This window comes from Vanessa cardui, chromosome 22 (assembly GCF_905220365.1).
Source record: "Vanessa cardui chromosome 22, ilVanCard2.1, whole genome shotgun sequence".
In the NCBI taxonomy this organism is placed as follows: domain Eukaryota; kingdom Metazoa; phylum Arthropoda; class Insecta; order Lepidoptera; family Nymphalidae; genus Vanessa; species Vanessa cardui.
This window is the reverse complement of record NC_061144.1, coordinates 100650-116196: the sequence shown is the minus strand read 5'-3', so window position 1 is coordinate 116196 and position 15547 is coordinate 100650. Positions and strand designations below refer to the sequence as shown.

The following is a 15547-nucleotide window of genomic DNA, read 5'->3' as shown; positions in this document are numbered from 1 at the left end:
AATGTGCATTTATTGTATTTATGAATAATATTATATTTTAAGGTAGTTCAATTAAAGTATATTTTAGTATTTAAATGTACTTATTAAATAAAGCACTTAAAACTAATCGATTTTTATTTCGGGGACGTTTTTGTAAATATTATGTTACTTTAGAATACAAAACGATATTCGGGGGTTAATCTAAAAATATTTTAAGAAATTATTTATTTTTATTTATTCATAATTTTATATCCAAAGTTAGGTACCTGGGGTATTACACCGTGATCTACTACATGTGTCTGTGTACAGTGACAAAGGAGAATCTACAAAAGTATATTTTCTTAAAATCTCTACACAACCTGAATATTCCACCGACATATTGATATATTTACATTCAAATATTATTTCGTCCTCGCAGGTCGGCATTCGAAGATTAGTAAAATATTACTATAACAATTTATTTTATCTACTCGAATGTTTCAATGAAACACAAATAATTAAAATATTACTTTCATAAGAATATCGATCTTAAGAGTATAAGCGTTTCGATAATATTCACAGCACTCGATCAGCCATCTACGTACGCGCCCGCGCGCTAACAGGGCTCCGCGGGGGCTGCGGGGGCGGCGGGGGCGGCGGGGGCGTCGGCGTCGATGTCGATGGTCATGTCCTGCGTGGCGAGCGGCGCCGGCCCGATGTTGATGCACTCCAGCGAGCTGGCGATGCACTCGCCCGTGCACTCGTCGGAGTCGTCCGTCTCGACGTTCGCGTTGTCGAAGTAGGGCAGCTTGTATATCCGATCCCCGATCGGGTTGTTGGGGATCTGGCCGGTGTCGAAGTGGTTGAACCCGTTGCTTGAGTGCGCTATCTCCGTGAGCTCGTCCGTCGAGGTCTGCACGTTTATGAAGCGCGTCGAGGTCGGCGAGCCTTCGCCCTCGAACATGCTCTGCTGGCCGTTGAGGAACCGGACGGACGGCGGCCCGTCCTTGGGGTTGGAGAAGGCGACGTAGCAGGCGGAGTACGGCGGCGGCGGCTCCTCCCGTGCGACGTGCTTGCCGCCCTCGGTGGCGCACTCGGAGTACGGCGGCGGCAGGTCGGCGGTGAACACCACGTCGTTGCCGGAGTCGCTCGACTCGGAGGGGTAAGCGTCGAATTCGTTCGGGGAGGTCTCCGCGTCTACGCTGAGGGGATGACGGTCTGAAAGTATGTGTGTGAGTACTGCGGAAAGTTAAGAGTGTTCGATGCCATATACTCATTGTACTTATACACGCGTGGCTCGCTGCGAGCGCACTGATACTCACTACTCGTGGCGAGCACGTTGGGCGTGGGCCACTCTTCGGAGCGTCTTCTGCGAGCTGCGAAACAGATAACATTAATCATTATTTTGAAATTATGATTCTTTCTGCTTTCCGCTTTTGCACATTAACTCCTCCACGCTGGTTGTCTGGAAGAAATCGCTTTTAAGCGATAAGACCGCCTGTTGTACATTTCTTCTTTTTTCATATATTGTGTTATTGAATGTAAAATTTATTTTTTAGTGTGTGTGTACAATAAAGAGTTATTATTATTATGATTTGAAATTTTGCAAAATTGTATTGTACAACAGCTCTGCTGCTCTCTCTACAAAAACATCTTGACTTGTTACATATAAATTTTAGTAGCATGTCTGGATCATTCGTAACAGGGATTTGATGCTTTGCCAAAGTGTGGTCGCTGCACCATAAATGCATGCATAAATGTGTGCGACCGTACAGCTCGTGCAGCGCGCGTAGTTGCGCGTGAAGCAGCGGTCGGTGGCGCGCACGAGCAGCAGCGCCGCGACGAGCAGCAGCGCGCCCGCGCCCCAGCCGCGCCACGACCACCACTCGCTCGCGCGCTCGCCGCCGCCCTCCGCCTGCCACACTCTACCACTTACATTCTCGACATTTGGGAAGTCATTTCGAAACCTTCACCACACCTTTACTTGGCGGTAGGGCTTTGTGCAAGCCCGTCTGGGTAGGTACCACCCACTCATCAGTTATTCTACCGCCAAATAACAGTATTCAGTATTGTTGTGTTCCGGTCTGAAGGGTGAGTGAGCCAGTGTAACTACAGGCACAAGGGACATAACATCTTAGTTCCCAAGGTTGGTGGCACATTGACGGTTTAAGGAATAGTTAATATTTCTTACAGCGTCATTGTCTATGGGCGATGGTGACCACTTACCATCAGGTGGCCCATATGCTCGTCCGCCAAACTATACCATAAAAATAAAAAAAAACACCTACACGATGAAATTCAATTGTGAAGTTCGATTGAGATAACAGATTGAAATAAAACTAGTTTTAACGGATTTGAATCGCGTATACAGTGTTCGTGGTCTACCCGTGACCACGAACGCTGTAAAGTGCTCGAAACGTCGGGATGTTAAAAATAATTAATATACGCGATTCAAATCCGTTAAAACTAGTTTTATTGCAATGTGTAATAATCGCAAAAATTGAAGACAACATTATGAGATAACAGACATTTTTTTTAATATTAGTGCAAAGAGTTTCCTTTTGGTTTTAAGTTCTCCTACCTCATACTTTAGTTTAATCATTAACTTGTAAGTATGCTTATATTATACTATAATTTCGATATTTCTTCATTCGCATTTAATAATAAATAAATTTCGCATCTCAATAAATAATATTTTTATTGAAAAATAATCATTTAATTGTACTAAATAGGCATAAGTCATGAGTCGAGATGGCCCAATGGTTAGAACGCGTGCATCTTAACCGATGATTGCGGGTTCAAACCCAAGCAAGCACCGCTGATTCATGTGTCTAATTTGTCTTTATAATTCATCTCGTGCTCAGCGGTGAAGGAAAACATCGTGAGGAAACCTGCATGAGACAAATTTCATAGAAATTCTGCCACATGTGTATTCCACCAACCCGCATTGGACAGCGTGGTGGAATATGTTCCAAACCTTCTCGTCAAAGGGAGAGGAGGCCTTTAGCCCAGCTGTGGGAATTTACAGGCTGTTGTTGTAAATAGGCATAATATGAGTGGAGGTGGTACCGAGGCGTCGTTGTCGGGCAGGTGCCAGGGCGCGCCGAGCGGGCCAGGGCGCCACGAGCTGCCAGAAGTGGGCTGCGCTGCCGTGTCGGCTGCGTTACCCAGCCTGCGAGGCGTTCACGATACCAATTATATCACTTATCGTTATCATACAACAATGAGAAATTATGCAGAGCTTTACTTGGTGGTAGAGCTTTGTGCAAGCCCGTCTGGGTAGGTACCACCCACTCATCAGTTATTCTACCGCCAAATAACAATACTCAGTATTGTTGTGTTCCGGTCTGAAGGGTGAGCGAGCCAGTGTAACTACAGACACAAGGGACATAACATCTTAGTTCCAAAGGTTAGTGGCACATTGACGATGTAAGGAATAGTTAATATTCCGTACAGCGTCATTGTCTATGGGCGATGGTGACCACTTACCATCAGATGGCCCATATGCGTGTCCGCCAACCTATACCATAAAATAAAAAAAAATCTATATCAGTATATTTTATGTGCCTGTTTTTTCGGGAGTCAAATTATTTAAACAATTCATATTAATATAAAATCTTAAAATCTAAAAATAAAAGAAACCTACTTGGGATATTATAAGTTCGGAGACAGATAGGTTGAAGTTTGATGCAGGGCAGTTATCCCTTAGTATAAAAGGCAAATTTATAGGTAAATTCCAATATTTCTCTAATATTCCTCTGAATATAATGACGCCTTAGACGTATTGAGTAAAATAAAAAAAAAATTAAAATCATGCTTAATTAATTGTTATTATACTTTAACTCGAACAAGCTATTGCATTCTCAACAGTCTAGTTTCACTAAAAGTCGCTCGACTACTGATGCGGGCGCGGGTGGAGCAAATGGGTGTACCACAGGGTTCAATTTTAGGACCTCTCTTGTTCTTAATATATATAAATGATTTACCTTATTTCTTAAAAAAGACTTACGATATTGTACTATTTGCAGACGACACTTCCCTTATTTTTAAACTTGATAGAAAAATAAACAACTATGACGTTGTAAGCAGTGCTCTGTCGCGGGTTCTTTATTGGTTTGGTATAAATAAACTAATATTAAATGCATAAAAGACTAAGCGTGTTTCTTTAAAAATTTAAAGGATTGAGTTTGTTGAGTCGACGGTCGATTTAGGGATAACCCTTAACTCCAAACTGCAGTGGGGCACCCATTCGTATGCCCTAGTAAGGAAACTAAGTAGTGCCATTTATGCAATAAAAATAATTAGAAATCTCACGGACATAAGTACTGCTAGACTAGTTTATTTTAGTAATTTTCACAGTTATGTCATATGGAATGTTGTTATGGGGTAATGCAGCAGATTTTTGTTGATTGAAGTTGTTTTTATTCTGCAGAAAAGAGCTATCCGAACTATTTAGAATGTTAACTGTATCACATCATTACGCGAGAAATTTAAAGAAATCGGTGTATTAAAGGCTGCTTCACAATATATTTATGATAATATCTACACTAATATTATAAAGAGGAAAACATTGTTTGTTTGGTTGTAATGAATAGGCTCAAAAACTACTGGACTGATTTTAAAAATTCTTTCACCATTCGAAAGCTAAATTAATTCCGCATAACATAGGCTAAATTTTATTTTGAAAAAAAAATAGGGTTCCGTAAGATATTTTGGGTTTTTCGGACAAACAAGGAAAAAATCTACCAAAAAAGTTGATTTTTTGCGTATGATGCCTAAACTATAAAAGATAGAACTATAAAATGTTCTAACTCCGGTCCTTAGAGGTCATAATGGCCTCCGACCCTAAGAACCTCACTACTCACTACTATAAATAACAGCATTGTAAATTTGTTTATATGAAAAGAGCAACTATGCGAGTTTCTTGCCGTTTCTTCTCGCTAGAAGCTGCTTTCCGAAACGGTGGTAGTATTAAATATTGACGATTCAAAAACGCTTCATTGTAAAGTTTACTTGAATAAAATTGATTTGAATAACATTTGCACAAAATCTGAATATAATGCAGAGTTACCGAATGAGTTGCCTGAGCTGGTTCGGCGTGTACAGAAGGATCTCGGGGCGGTGCACGCGCGGCCAGTCGAGACGCGCGTGCAACTCGCGCAGTCTTCGCAGCTCCTGCGCGAACAGTCTTCGTCATTGCATATCATTACACAGTATAAAACATAGTCGCTCACCGCTACTTGTCCCTATGTATATGTATGCTTAGATCTTTAAAATTACGCAATGGATTTTAATGCGGTTTTTTTCAATTGATGGAGTGATTCGTGAGGAAGGTTTTTGTGTATAATACATGAATAATATAGTACAGAAACACTGATAATTTTTAAAGTTTGTAAAATGATGTCGTAAATAAACAAATTTTGTAGCATATTCACTATCAGTATTGCGCCCGTGCCAAGCCGGGGTCGTTCGCTAGTTTCTTAGTTATAACATTAGGCAGTAACTACATGCATGTCAACTACTTAAACGTAAGCTGTATGTTTTAAATTATTTTATATACAATGAGAGTTAGAGTTTAGAGTACAAATGATAAATATCAACCTGCATGTGCATTTGGTGCGCCCGCGCAGTGATCTCGCTGAGCTCCGCCAGCGTGACGCGCCCGCGCCGCCGCCGGTAGCGCTCGATTTCTGACCATACCGGCGGCAGGGTCGCCTGCATCCTCTGTCACCACACGACACTCTATTTAATATTCGCTTGTCTGTCTTACATAAACTAAGAACCTATAACGGCGAATTGAGTATTATATGGGTTAGTTATTCATTTATATTTTTTTAATATTTAAGGACATAATTAAATGTTAATTATATATTTGTACACTGACGACATAAGAGAAACCATATATTAATAATAATAATCAAGTAATGGTGCGCCAAAGCGGTTTTATCGCTTATAGCGATCTCTCATAGAATAAATACCCTTGGAAGAAGCTTTGTAAGATAAATAAAAATTTAAACGGAGAGAAAAACCGACTTCAAACAAAACGCTATTTTAAAACAAATGAATATGCACTAAAAGTAATAAAAATGTTTTGCACATCACATACACAAAATTTGATTAAAGACTGTAAGAAACCCTGCCCCACATCGCACCCTAACTATGACCCGTTTAGGAGTTCCATCACTAGATAGTATAAAACAAGTCGCTTTCTCTATTCCTCAATCCCTATATCTTTAGAACTTGAAATTTGGTTGAAAATGAGTAAATGCCAATTTTTTGGGTTACCTTATCCCTCATCAGTAACGTTATCACATTCGAATATTTGTATTTAAGTATAAAAATAAACTACAAATAACTACATGCCAGTGTAACTACAGGCACAAGGGACATAGATTCTTAGTACGCATGGTTGGTGGCACATTGACGATGTAAGGAATAGTTAATAGTTCTTACAGCGTCATTGTCTATGGGTGATGGTGACCACTTACCATCAGGTGGCCCATATGCTCGTCCGCCAACCTACACCATAAAAAAAAGTGCCAGTAATACATACAATGTAAAGTTAATGAACTGAGGATGAAGTCAAGGATTAATGAGATGAATGCTATCAACGTGTCGTACTCGTGATTCTCTGATAAAAATAATCCTGTGGGCAGCGTTGATACGCACGGGTATGCAATATTTACAGTTGGTTTGATCTAATATTTTTATATAAGAATTTAAATTAACATGGTTATCAAACGACTTCAAAAAGGAGGAGGTTATCAATTCGTCTGTACTTTTTTTATGTTACTTACCTCATACATTTTATCTTTTTTTATTTCAAAGCTAGTGCTTCTCGTGTGGTCCCATTTTAACTTAGTCTAGTTCTGATGACGGTATCCATATGAAAACGATATAAATCTTAAATTTGCTTTATGTATGTGCGCGATAAATAGGCGAATAACTCAAAGTTGCGCCGACCGATTTTGATGATTCTTATTTTATTATAAAGGATATATTTGAAGGGTAGTTTCGTGAAAGTTTGGTAAGGTTCTGAGCATAGGATCTATGACAAAGTAACGGAACGGAAAGGAACGGAACAATTCTGAGGAGCACGTTACCGATGCTCGGCCGAATCTTTTATTTATAGGTTATTTGGATGTTTGAGTCACCTTCCGTAACGTGGTTATGTTCATGTAATCGTCGTAATTCAATATTATAATCAACTAGTGACCCGCCCCGGCTTCGCACGGGTGCAATACTGATACTAAATATACTACAGAATTTGTTTATTTACGACATCACATTGCTAACTTCTAGTATGTATGTGATGGAACTCCTAAACGGTTCACAGTTAGGGTGCGATATGGGGCAGAATTTCTCACCGTCTTATATGATGTACGTCTTATATTAGCTCTTTTGCAAAGGTTTTTTACTGAGATCGATTACAGCTCTTTCGAGGGTGGTGGTATCTTGTGGTTAATGCCGCATGACGTATTGAAGCCGCATTTTCGAAAGTGTATTTTTGCTTTATTCGCAAGCTTAAGTAGTTTCTGACTCATATAAACGGAACGTTTAATGGATCCATATTCAGAAAAATTAGTTAGTCTATATCAGCTTCACTTAAAATATAAAAAAATTAACAAAAAGAAAAACCGACTTCGATCAAAACACTATTTTACAACAAATAAATATGCACTAAAAAGTAATAAAAAATAATTGCGTATTCAACATATTTTTTAGAGCCAAGAAAACCCTACAGTATATCTATCAAAAATCAATACGAGAATATACTGGGTCCATCAACGGGCTCGTATCGCTTCTCTCTTTTGAGGCTCCAAATATAACAATAACTATAACTACATTATATAATCGTAAATCGACTGGATATCTGTGTATCAGCCATCCACAGTGCCGATCAAAACTAGGTAGGTGCCTAGTCAGTTGTTATTAAAGATCGCAATGAGTTGTTACATATATTGATTGTAGAAAGTGCGTGTGTATATTTTTAATAATCCATTGAAAAATCGCGTTATATAATTCTTGCGTACAAAACGCACATTTCAATGGAAATAACATTACTTCTAAGATTTACATCAACGTAATTTCTGTTACAGTAGCGTGTCAGTAAATGATCGAGTTTGCGACGCAGCCGCGCTTAATGCCCTAATGCTCAATTATGCCACATTACTAAATACACGCTGGGCATACTATACAAACTGTAACTTCTACATACAAAATATTTACGTTGATTCCATATAATCAACAAACAAATTAGGAAAACAGACAAACGTGTTGTAGGTAGTTCATAGCTGTAGGCAGGGAAGAAGGGTGTTAAGGGTTCAAATCCCCCGCGAAATTATTTCGCTAAGTTAAGAAAAGACGTCGTTATCGTATTATCAAAAAAATTTTTTGCGCTAATTAAACAAACAAAAAATTAGGGCGTCTAGCCTTTAGTTAAGATACGACAATAAATCTAAACAAAATGAATTATTTTGTTGTATATAAAGTTACAAATCGGATAGTCGGCGCTTTATGTCGCTGACTACGAAAGCAGACGGACTCCTGGAAGAATGTTTTGGTGCATCCGATCCCTATGAAGGGCAACCGATCACCAACACCAACTACGCCCTTTGGAGAAGAGAAGGTTCGAAAGATATTCCTCCACGCTATTCCAATGCGAGTTGGTGGAATACACATGTGGCAGAATTTCTATAAAATTAGACACAAGCTACTGTAAAAAAGTATTCAATTGGACCACCAGCTTTTTGGCAGATCGGAGCATTAAAGTCGTTTTCTATGGTGCATGATCTGATATAAAATTCGTCCATTCTGGTGTTCTACAAGGCTGCGTTTTATCATCCACTCTGTTTCTACTGCATATCAATGACTTGTTGCAAATCTGTCATATTCACTGTTATGCAGACGACAGTAGCTTTGACCCCTCATACACCAGCAGTGCTAATATTTCTCGGGAGAACGTCGAAGGAAATCGTGGAACAAACTCGTGTCTGAAATCGAGTCTTCGTTTATAGTTAACCGCTTTAAAATTGTCATCTATCGTATCTCCTCTATTTGAGAACATTCCGATAGCCACCACAGCTAGTATCGGAATACTTGGCGTGGATATTACGAGCCTCGTTCAGTTCCGCCGTCAATTGGGATGAATACGGTCAAGCCCTTTCCAACCTGATTGACCTTTGGCTTTGCATGGAGAAGTTAGATCACTCTGCATCTTCTACCGAAATTTTGACGGGGAAAGTAATTGTTCGGATTAATCCCGGCTGCTGAATTTCACCTTCGGACATCTCGTCAAAATTTAAAATTTTACCCGCACCACCTTGATGTCCGAAAATCCTCAAAAATGCGATTTTTAAGATATTTTCTACCTCGCACTACCAATCTGTGGGACCAGCTTTTGCCGGCAGTTTTCTGAAGCGATGCGACTTCGGCGTACTCCTTTCTTTAAAGGCCGGGAACGCACCTTAAAGGCCCCCGGTATTGCAGATGTCCAGAGGCGGTGGTAATCACTTTTTATCAGTTGAACCTCCTGCTCGTTTATACGCTCTATAACATGAAATAGTCTTCGATTGCCTTTTAATAAATTTGTATAAATTATGTAAAATTTTAATCTAGTTATGCTTATTTAAAATGGTAAAATCTGTTGCTTTATATTTCTGGAACTCAAAGCACATCCCCGAACAATTCCTAGTTCAACGTTCATTTCGTAATAACCCATTTAATATTTACTTACATATTAATTTTAATAATTAAAATTAGGTAGCCAAAAATATTCACTGCTATTAAGTTAGGGTTTTTAAACAAAATTAATAAATAAAGAAATCTTAAGAAGGATTGTTTATGGCCAATGATATACCTAATGTTTACAGAGAAGAAACTAACAATATGAATTGTCGAAGGCGTCCTCCACCTTTCAAGAGAAGTTTTTACAAAGATGAGCATCTGCATAATACTTTTTTTTATTATATTAATAATCAATAGGAGTGCCGCGAAGAACGTTTCAGTCGCTTTTCCGATGAGCCTACAGCCTATTATAATCTCATGTAACACTGCACATCGAATCAGAGATCACTGCCGCTGATTTGATTTTTAAAGGTCAAATTTACAAAAGCTATTAATTTGATGTTCTATCCAATTAACTAGCCCAGCTACCGGCACAATAGACTTAAAATTGCTAAAATATCCACCAGAAACTGTATTGCTCGTGTGTTTAGTTAAAACTAAACATTATTCGACATTTTCCCCAAAAAATGTATCATTTTGATCATCCCATTAATATTATAAATATTAATAATCATTGATAAGTAAGGCGTATTACTCAATAAAAAAGTTACATTGAAGATAAAAAATCGCGGATTTAGCACTTGTTTAATTTCTGATTTTATTGCCGGTTCTTTTAGGTAGAATCTGCTTTCCGAACCGGTCCACGCTGGTAGCTTTACATTAAACTCACTACGTAACGAATCACTGAGCCTCGTTTAATATAGACTATTTTGATTTTGATTCGTGACGATGAATGGATGTTTCTTACTCCTTGACGCACAAACTATTGAATGTTACCTGTTACCTTAAAATGTTATACTTTATTTTTTAAAGGACACATATTGTACACTTAAAAAATGAGTGCTTTTGATATTTAAAGGAAATAAACTTTGACCTTTACACTACTTCATTTGGATAAATATTTTAGAAGTAACGAAGGTGTGAAAGCGACTTGTTACTTTAGTAACTAGGGCTGTGCGTGCGGTAATCTAATCAATAATTTAAAAATAAATGTTTAAACGACTTAAAAGACATTATAAATATTAGTACAACATAATATATAATTATTGTAATCTTTGGAGTCACTATCTGCTAAAAGTAATTGAATTTGTTTATAATAATAAGTTTGTATCAAGATAGTTTGAGTACCAGGGAAGGTTATAAGATAGTTTTTATCCCAGATTTCATAACTAAAGAGAGTTTCACACTGTTGGAATAAAATAAAGAATATAAGATGTTTTTGGACGAAGTTGCTGAGAAACGATGATTAAAATTCATAAACTAAGATCGAACGACAGCATTTCAGCAAAGTTATTTGAATCTAGTTAGAATTTAAGCTAAAAGCCACTAGCAAGATAAGCAACAGCGATAACAGTTCTTAAGGAAGTTTTTGCAATGACAGACCTGCGACCTGCACTAAAGGGCTTCGTGTGAAGTGCAGACCTTCTGGAGCGCAGCTGTCGATGAGTTCCGGAAAATAACTTTGGTTTTCGATTAAGAATATAATACACAAAATTTAATTCTTAATAAATTAGAAAGTGCATCAAAAGTGAAACGAAGTTTTAAAATTGTAATTTTTCGTTCTTTTACGTAAGTGTATGAATTAATTTATTTTATTTTACTTTTAGTTTTTATTTTACTTCCGCACATCCGTCTGTGATAGGATCCCGCAGTGTTTGAGTGTGTGCAGGAACCTATAAGTTTGTTTTGATCATTTGTACATATCTATATCTATTTCGAAGCAACAAAGTTAAAAAGATATTAAGTGAGTATCAAATTCTGTATTATAATTTTCAAATACATTAATACGAACATTACAATCAAATTCAAATGAAAAAGATATTAGCATTAATTGATCAATAGGGAAAAAAGGCTTTTAAAATTTTCAATAGGTTTTTCGGAGTATGTGCTGGCTTAGAACAATTATCATTAAAGATATAAAGGCCTGACTAGGACTATATTGTACGGGTGATCCCGATATTTTAGGGTCCAAGACTCCCCGTATTACAGTCCCAAACACAGGCAACAATTATTGTGACACACAAGTCTCCACGAAGTACTTTACTTATAACTAAACGACAAAATGCTTTTTGTTATTTTATTTAGTCGCAAATCATAAGTTGAGAAATTCCTTCTACAATTTTAATGAAGGAATAATAATTTTAATAATGTCTACAGGAAGGTTAAATCTTTCCCGTTTGTCCGTAAGATGTGAATCTCTTTTTAAAAAGACATACACACCTATTATGGGCGTTGATTGGTTTGATATTTTCTTCTCTGTTACAAAAGTTACCTATCATTTATTGAAAACTAACAAAATAAGTTTTTCATCATGATCTGTTCAGGTCACCAACATACACTTTCGTTATTTTCGTAATTACTGTCAAAATTGTCAAGGATGCCAACATTTCCAATGCGTCCTCTTAACTACTCGATAACCGAACGTCGCTTGAATAATTAACACAAATCAAGTGCTTTAATTAATAGCTCGGCGGTGTGTCCGGACTCCGGACATAAACCTATCGATCGATCGTGTCAGGTCTACGTGTCCACTGGGCCATCGACTTGGATAATCGGATAAACAAACGGTATATTTGTCAAATTGTTGTTATCCTTGACAAACTAAAGCAATTTGTAATTTAAATGGTTTAACTCAAATTAAATTAACATAATTATACGTTTCGCCTTCACGTAAATATTCGCTTTGATGATAAAATGCATATATGTATTTTTATTTTATCTTTATGTTGTATAAATCTGTAATACAATACAAATTACAAAAAAGATAGAGTATATTTGTTGACTTTCAGACAGGATATATACATTACTGTAGTTTTAAATGCTATGAGATGGCCCAGTAAGAGCTGAGATGGCCCAGTGGTTAGAACGCGTGCATCTTAACCGATGATTGCGGGTTCAAACCCAGGCAAGCACCACTATATATATGTGCTTAATTGTGTTTATAATTCATCTCGTGCTCGGCGGTGAAGGGAAACATCGTGAGGAAACCTGCATGTGTCTAATTTCATCGAAATTCTGTCACATGTGCATTCCACCAACCCGCATTGGAACAGCGTGGTGGAATATGTTCCAATCTCTCTCCTTAATGGAAGAGGAGGCCTTATCTCAGCAGTGGGAAATTTACAGGCTGTTACTTTACTTACTTTACTTTTTACTAAATGCTAAAAAGAGTAAATACAGAGTTTCTTGCTAGGTCTTCTAGGTAGAATTTACATTCTAAACCAGTGGTTAACCAGCATAACTTAATTTAGTTTGTTAAATGACCTACTTGAATAAAGTATATTTTGATTTTGAATGATTTTGATCCGAAATTAAACTGGATGTTGTGTAGAATAGTGGGTGACGTTTATATTATTGACATTTCTATAATGTTATGATCAAAAACATGGTACTCAAATTGAAAAGACATAACAAGGTATAGTCAAATTTATAAGACTAGTAATCGCACGCGGATCAGCTCGCTTAGGGTGTTGCACGTCATGTGTCAGGCAAAAAAGTAGCCTGTGTCTTTTCGTAGAGTTCAAGTTTGCTTCATACAATTTCATCAAATTTGGTTCCGCGCGGTTTGTTTCATATTTATAATATTAATAAAGATTACATTTATATGCGGTAATTCTCAAACCTGCCACCAGCTGATGTGTTACACGTTAAACAAGACCGCACTTGCATGTGAACACACTCTCGGTATTGACGTTTGGACAGCTCATCCATCACAGCGCGGTCCGCGACGTTGTGTACTAGGTGTAACAGATTTGACATTTGCTTAACGTAAGGCAATGTCAGCCTGCTCTTCAAATGGCTTCTATTGAAAGCTGTGACAGTATCGAAAAGAAGTGCACAACAGTTGGCCCCTAAGTACACCAACACTGGCAAAGCAATATGACTCTTAGCGATTGTCAAACGAAGCTGTCGTGCATACCAAGGTAATAAAGTTGCCTCGTTTGTTTTGTTTGTTCTAAGGAGAGGACCTTAGCACAGCGGTGATGCATACAGTTGACTATTAATTTTTACTATATGTCACCCTGACCCAATATTATATGCGATGAGTCAAAACTTTAGGAAACCTTTTTTTAGACCGGGCTAAGAAACGTGTGATTTGAAATTAGGCTCTAAACCGATTTAATCTTCGACTTAATCCGTTCAACTAGCATTACCAAACACCCGAATCAACGTAATCCAATAAGATTAGATCAGATTGCGTAGAAAACAACTTTTTTTTATCAGATTCCGCAGGTGACATCGCAACGGGTAGAAACGACCAAACTATAGAGTTACACTAAATGCCACCCTGTTGTTTCTTTGCGACGAACGAAGGCCAGACAAGCAAACATTCATATAGCAAATAATAATGTTAAGTCGACAAAGATCTTAATTGAAAAGACTAATACTTTGCATAAAGGTTGCACCCTGTGTCGAGACAATTACAGGTCTAAGGAACTCCCCACGTATCTTAAGAAGCGAAATAGTATAATGATGATAACTGATGCAGAGTCGAGATGGCCCAGTGGTTAGAACGCGTGCATCTTAACCGATGATTGCGGGTTCAAACTCAGGCAAGCACCGCTGATTCATGTGCTTAATTTGTCTTTATATTTCATCTCGTGCTCAGCGGTGAAGGAAAACATCGTGAGGAAACCTCCATGTGACAAATTTCATAGAAATTCTGCCACATGTGCATTCCACCAACCCGCATTCGAACAGCGTGGTGGAATATGTTCCAAACCTTCTCCTCAAAGGGAGAGGAGGCCTTTAGCCCAGCAGTGGGAATTTACAGGCTGCTGTTGTTTGTTTGATAACAGATGCATATCGCCTTTAAACTTTATCAATATTAAAGTTAATGTAGCTTGGCAGACTCTGACATGACACGATGTATCGGTGAACTTCGATTCAGTACTTAAAGAATGGTTTAACAGGTCAAAGTTATTTGCAACGCAGCCTGCAATGCAGGGATAGTGCTCACAACAATTATCACTAACTGATGGTACGAGACAATAGAATATATATAACTATTTACGATTATAGATGAAAATCTAGTGAGTATTTATACATCATATACGATGAATAATAATAGTGTTTGTAGAAATTCGCCCATGTTTTTTGGAGCTAGTTCATCTAATGTTGTTTATGCAAATCTTTAGTAGATAGTTTTGTGTGATGATAAGTTACGAATCCTACTTTTTGATAAATTTCAAATGTATGACTTTTTCGATAGGTACTATATGTTCATATATAATATATGTAATAAATATTATCACAAGGAGGGAACTGTAACGATCGCGTATTGCATAGCACAGGTATACAAAGTATAATGGCTAGCAACTGTAATAACAATTGTAAACAAATTTGAATAAATCATAATCAATCATCAAATGTATGTAATTAGAACAATCGAGAATTCACTCACAAATCGGCTATTGAATAACGATGTTCACTTAAGCATTGCACGTAACATTGATTGCACAAATTAACGATTTCTCAAAACTCACCGGCAGCGATTCCACGCCGACGATCACTTAGCGACTGCCACTAACACATCACAAACGACACATTAACCGCACTTATTTGTAAAAACGATATTTATTGTGTGTATTGTCGAAGGTTTGCATAAAATACGTGCAACGCAAAGCGGGGTGTCAAGCGAGTGTTGGGAAGGTGTTCCGCGCAGGCGCGGTGCCGGCCCACGCCGCCGCCGAACCAGATCCTTACACAACTGCGTCGTTACCACTGCTCGTGTTAGACTCACTGAAGGCAGCGCGCCGACTACACGACTGCACGCCTCGCAAACACCGCATGTTGCGAGGTC

The 15547-nt window shown here is 38.0% G+C and overlaps 1 protein-coding gene across 3 annotated transcripts; it reads right to left on the bottom strand.

Moving 5' to 3' along the window:
- Positions 1-83: 83 nt before the first annotated feature.
- LOC124539468 lies at positions 84-15520 on the bottom strand. 3 transcript variants are annotated; one of them, XM_047116866.1, is made up of 7 exons: positions 15451-15518; positions 5560-5682; positions 5030-5133; positions 3028-3130; positions 1732-1873; positions 1281-1334; positions 84-1197 (listed from the first exon to the last, which is right to left on the bottom strand). In XM_047116866.1, the coding sequence occupies exons 2-7, from the start codon at positions 5677-5679 to the stop codon at positions 575-577; spliced, it is 1146 nt and encodes a 381-aa protein (XP_046972822.1). In that variant the 5' UTR covers positions 5680-5682; positions 15451-15518; the 3' UTR covers positions 84-574. The 3 variants fall into 3 exon arrangements, with proteins under 3 accessions (XP_046972822.1, XP_046972823.1, XP_046972821.1); XM_047116867.1 differs by having other exon boundaries at positions 85-1176; positions 15231-15520; XM_047116865.1 differs by having other exon boundaries at positions 86-1197; positions 15231-15520.
- Positions 15521-15547: the final 27 nt, after the last annotated feature.

Bases quoted from the DNA above. Each gene is read 5' to 3' on its own strand.
- LOC124539468 (XM_047116865.1), bottom strand. From the start codon at position 5,679: ATGCAGGCGACCCTGCCGCCGGTATGGTCAGAAATCGAGCGCTACCGG. The intron at 3,131-5,029 runs GTAACTCTGCAT...AACGCCTCGCAG, and splicing joins CAGCTCAGGCAACTCATTCG to GCTGGGTAACGCAGCCGACA. The intron at 1,198-1,280 runs GTGAGTATCAGT...AACTTTCCGCAG, and splicing joins CAACGTGCTCGCCACGAGTA to TACTCACACACATACTTTCA.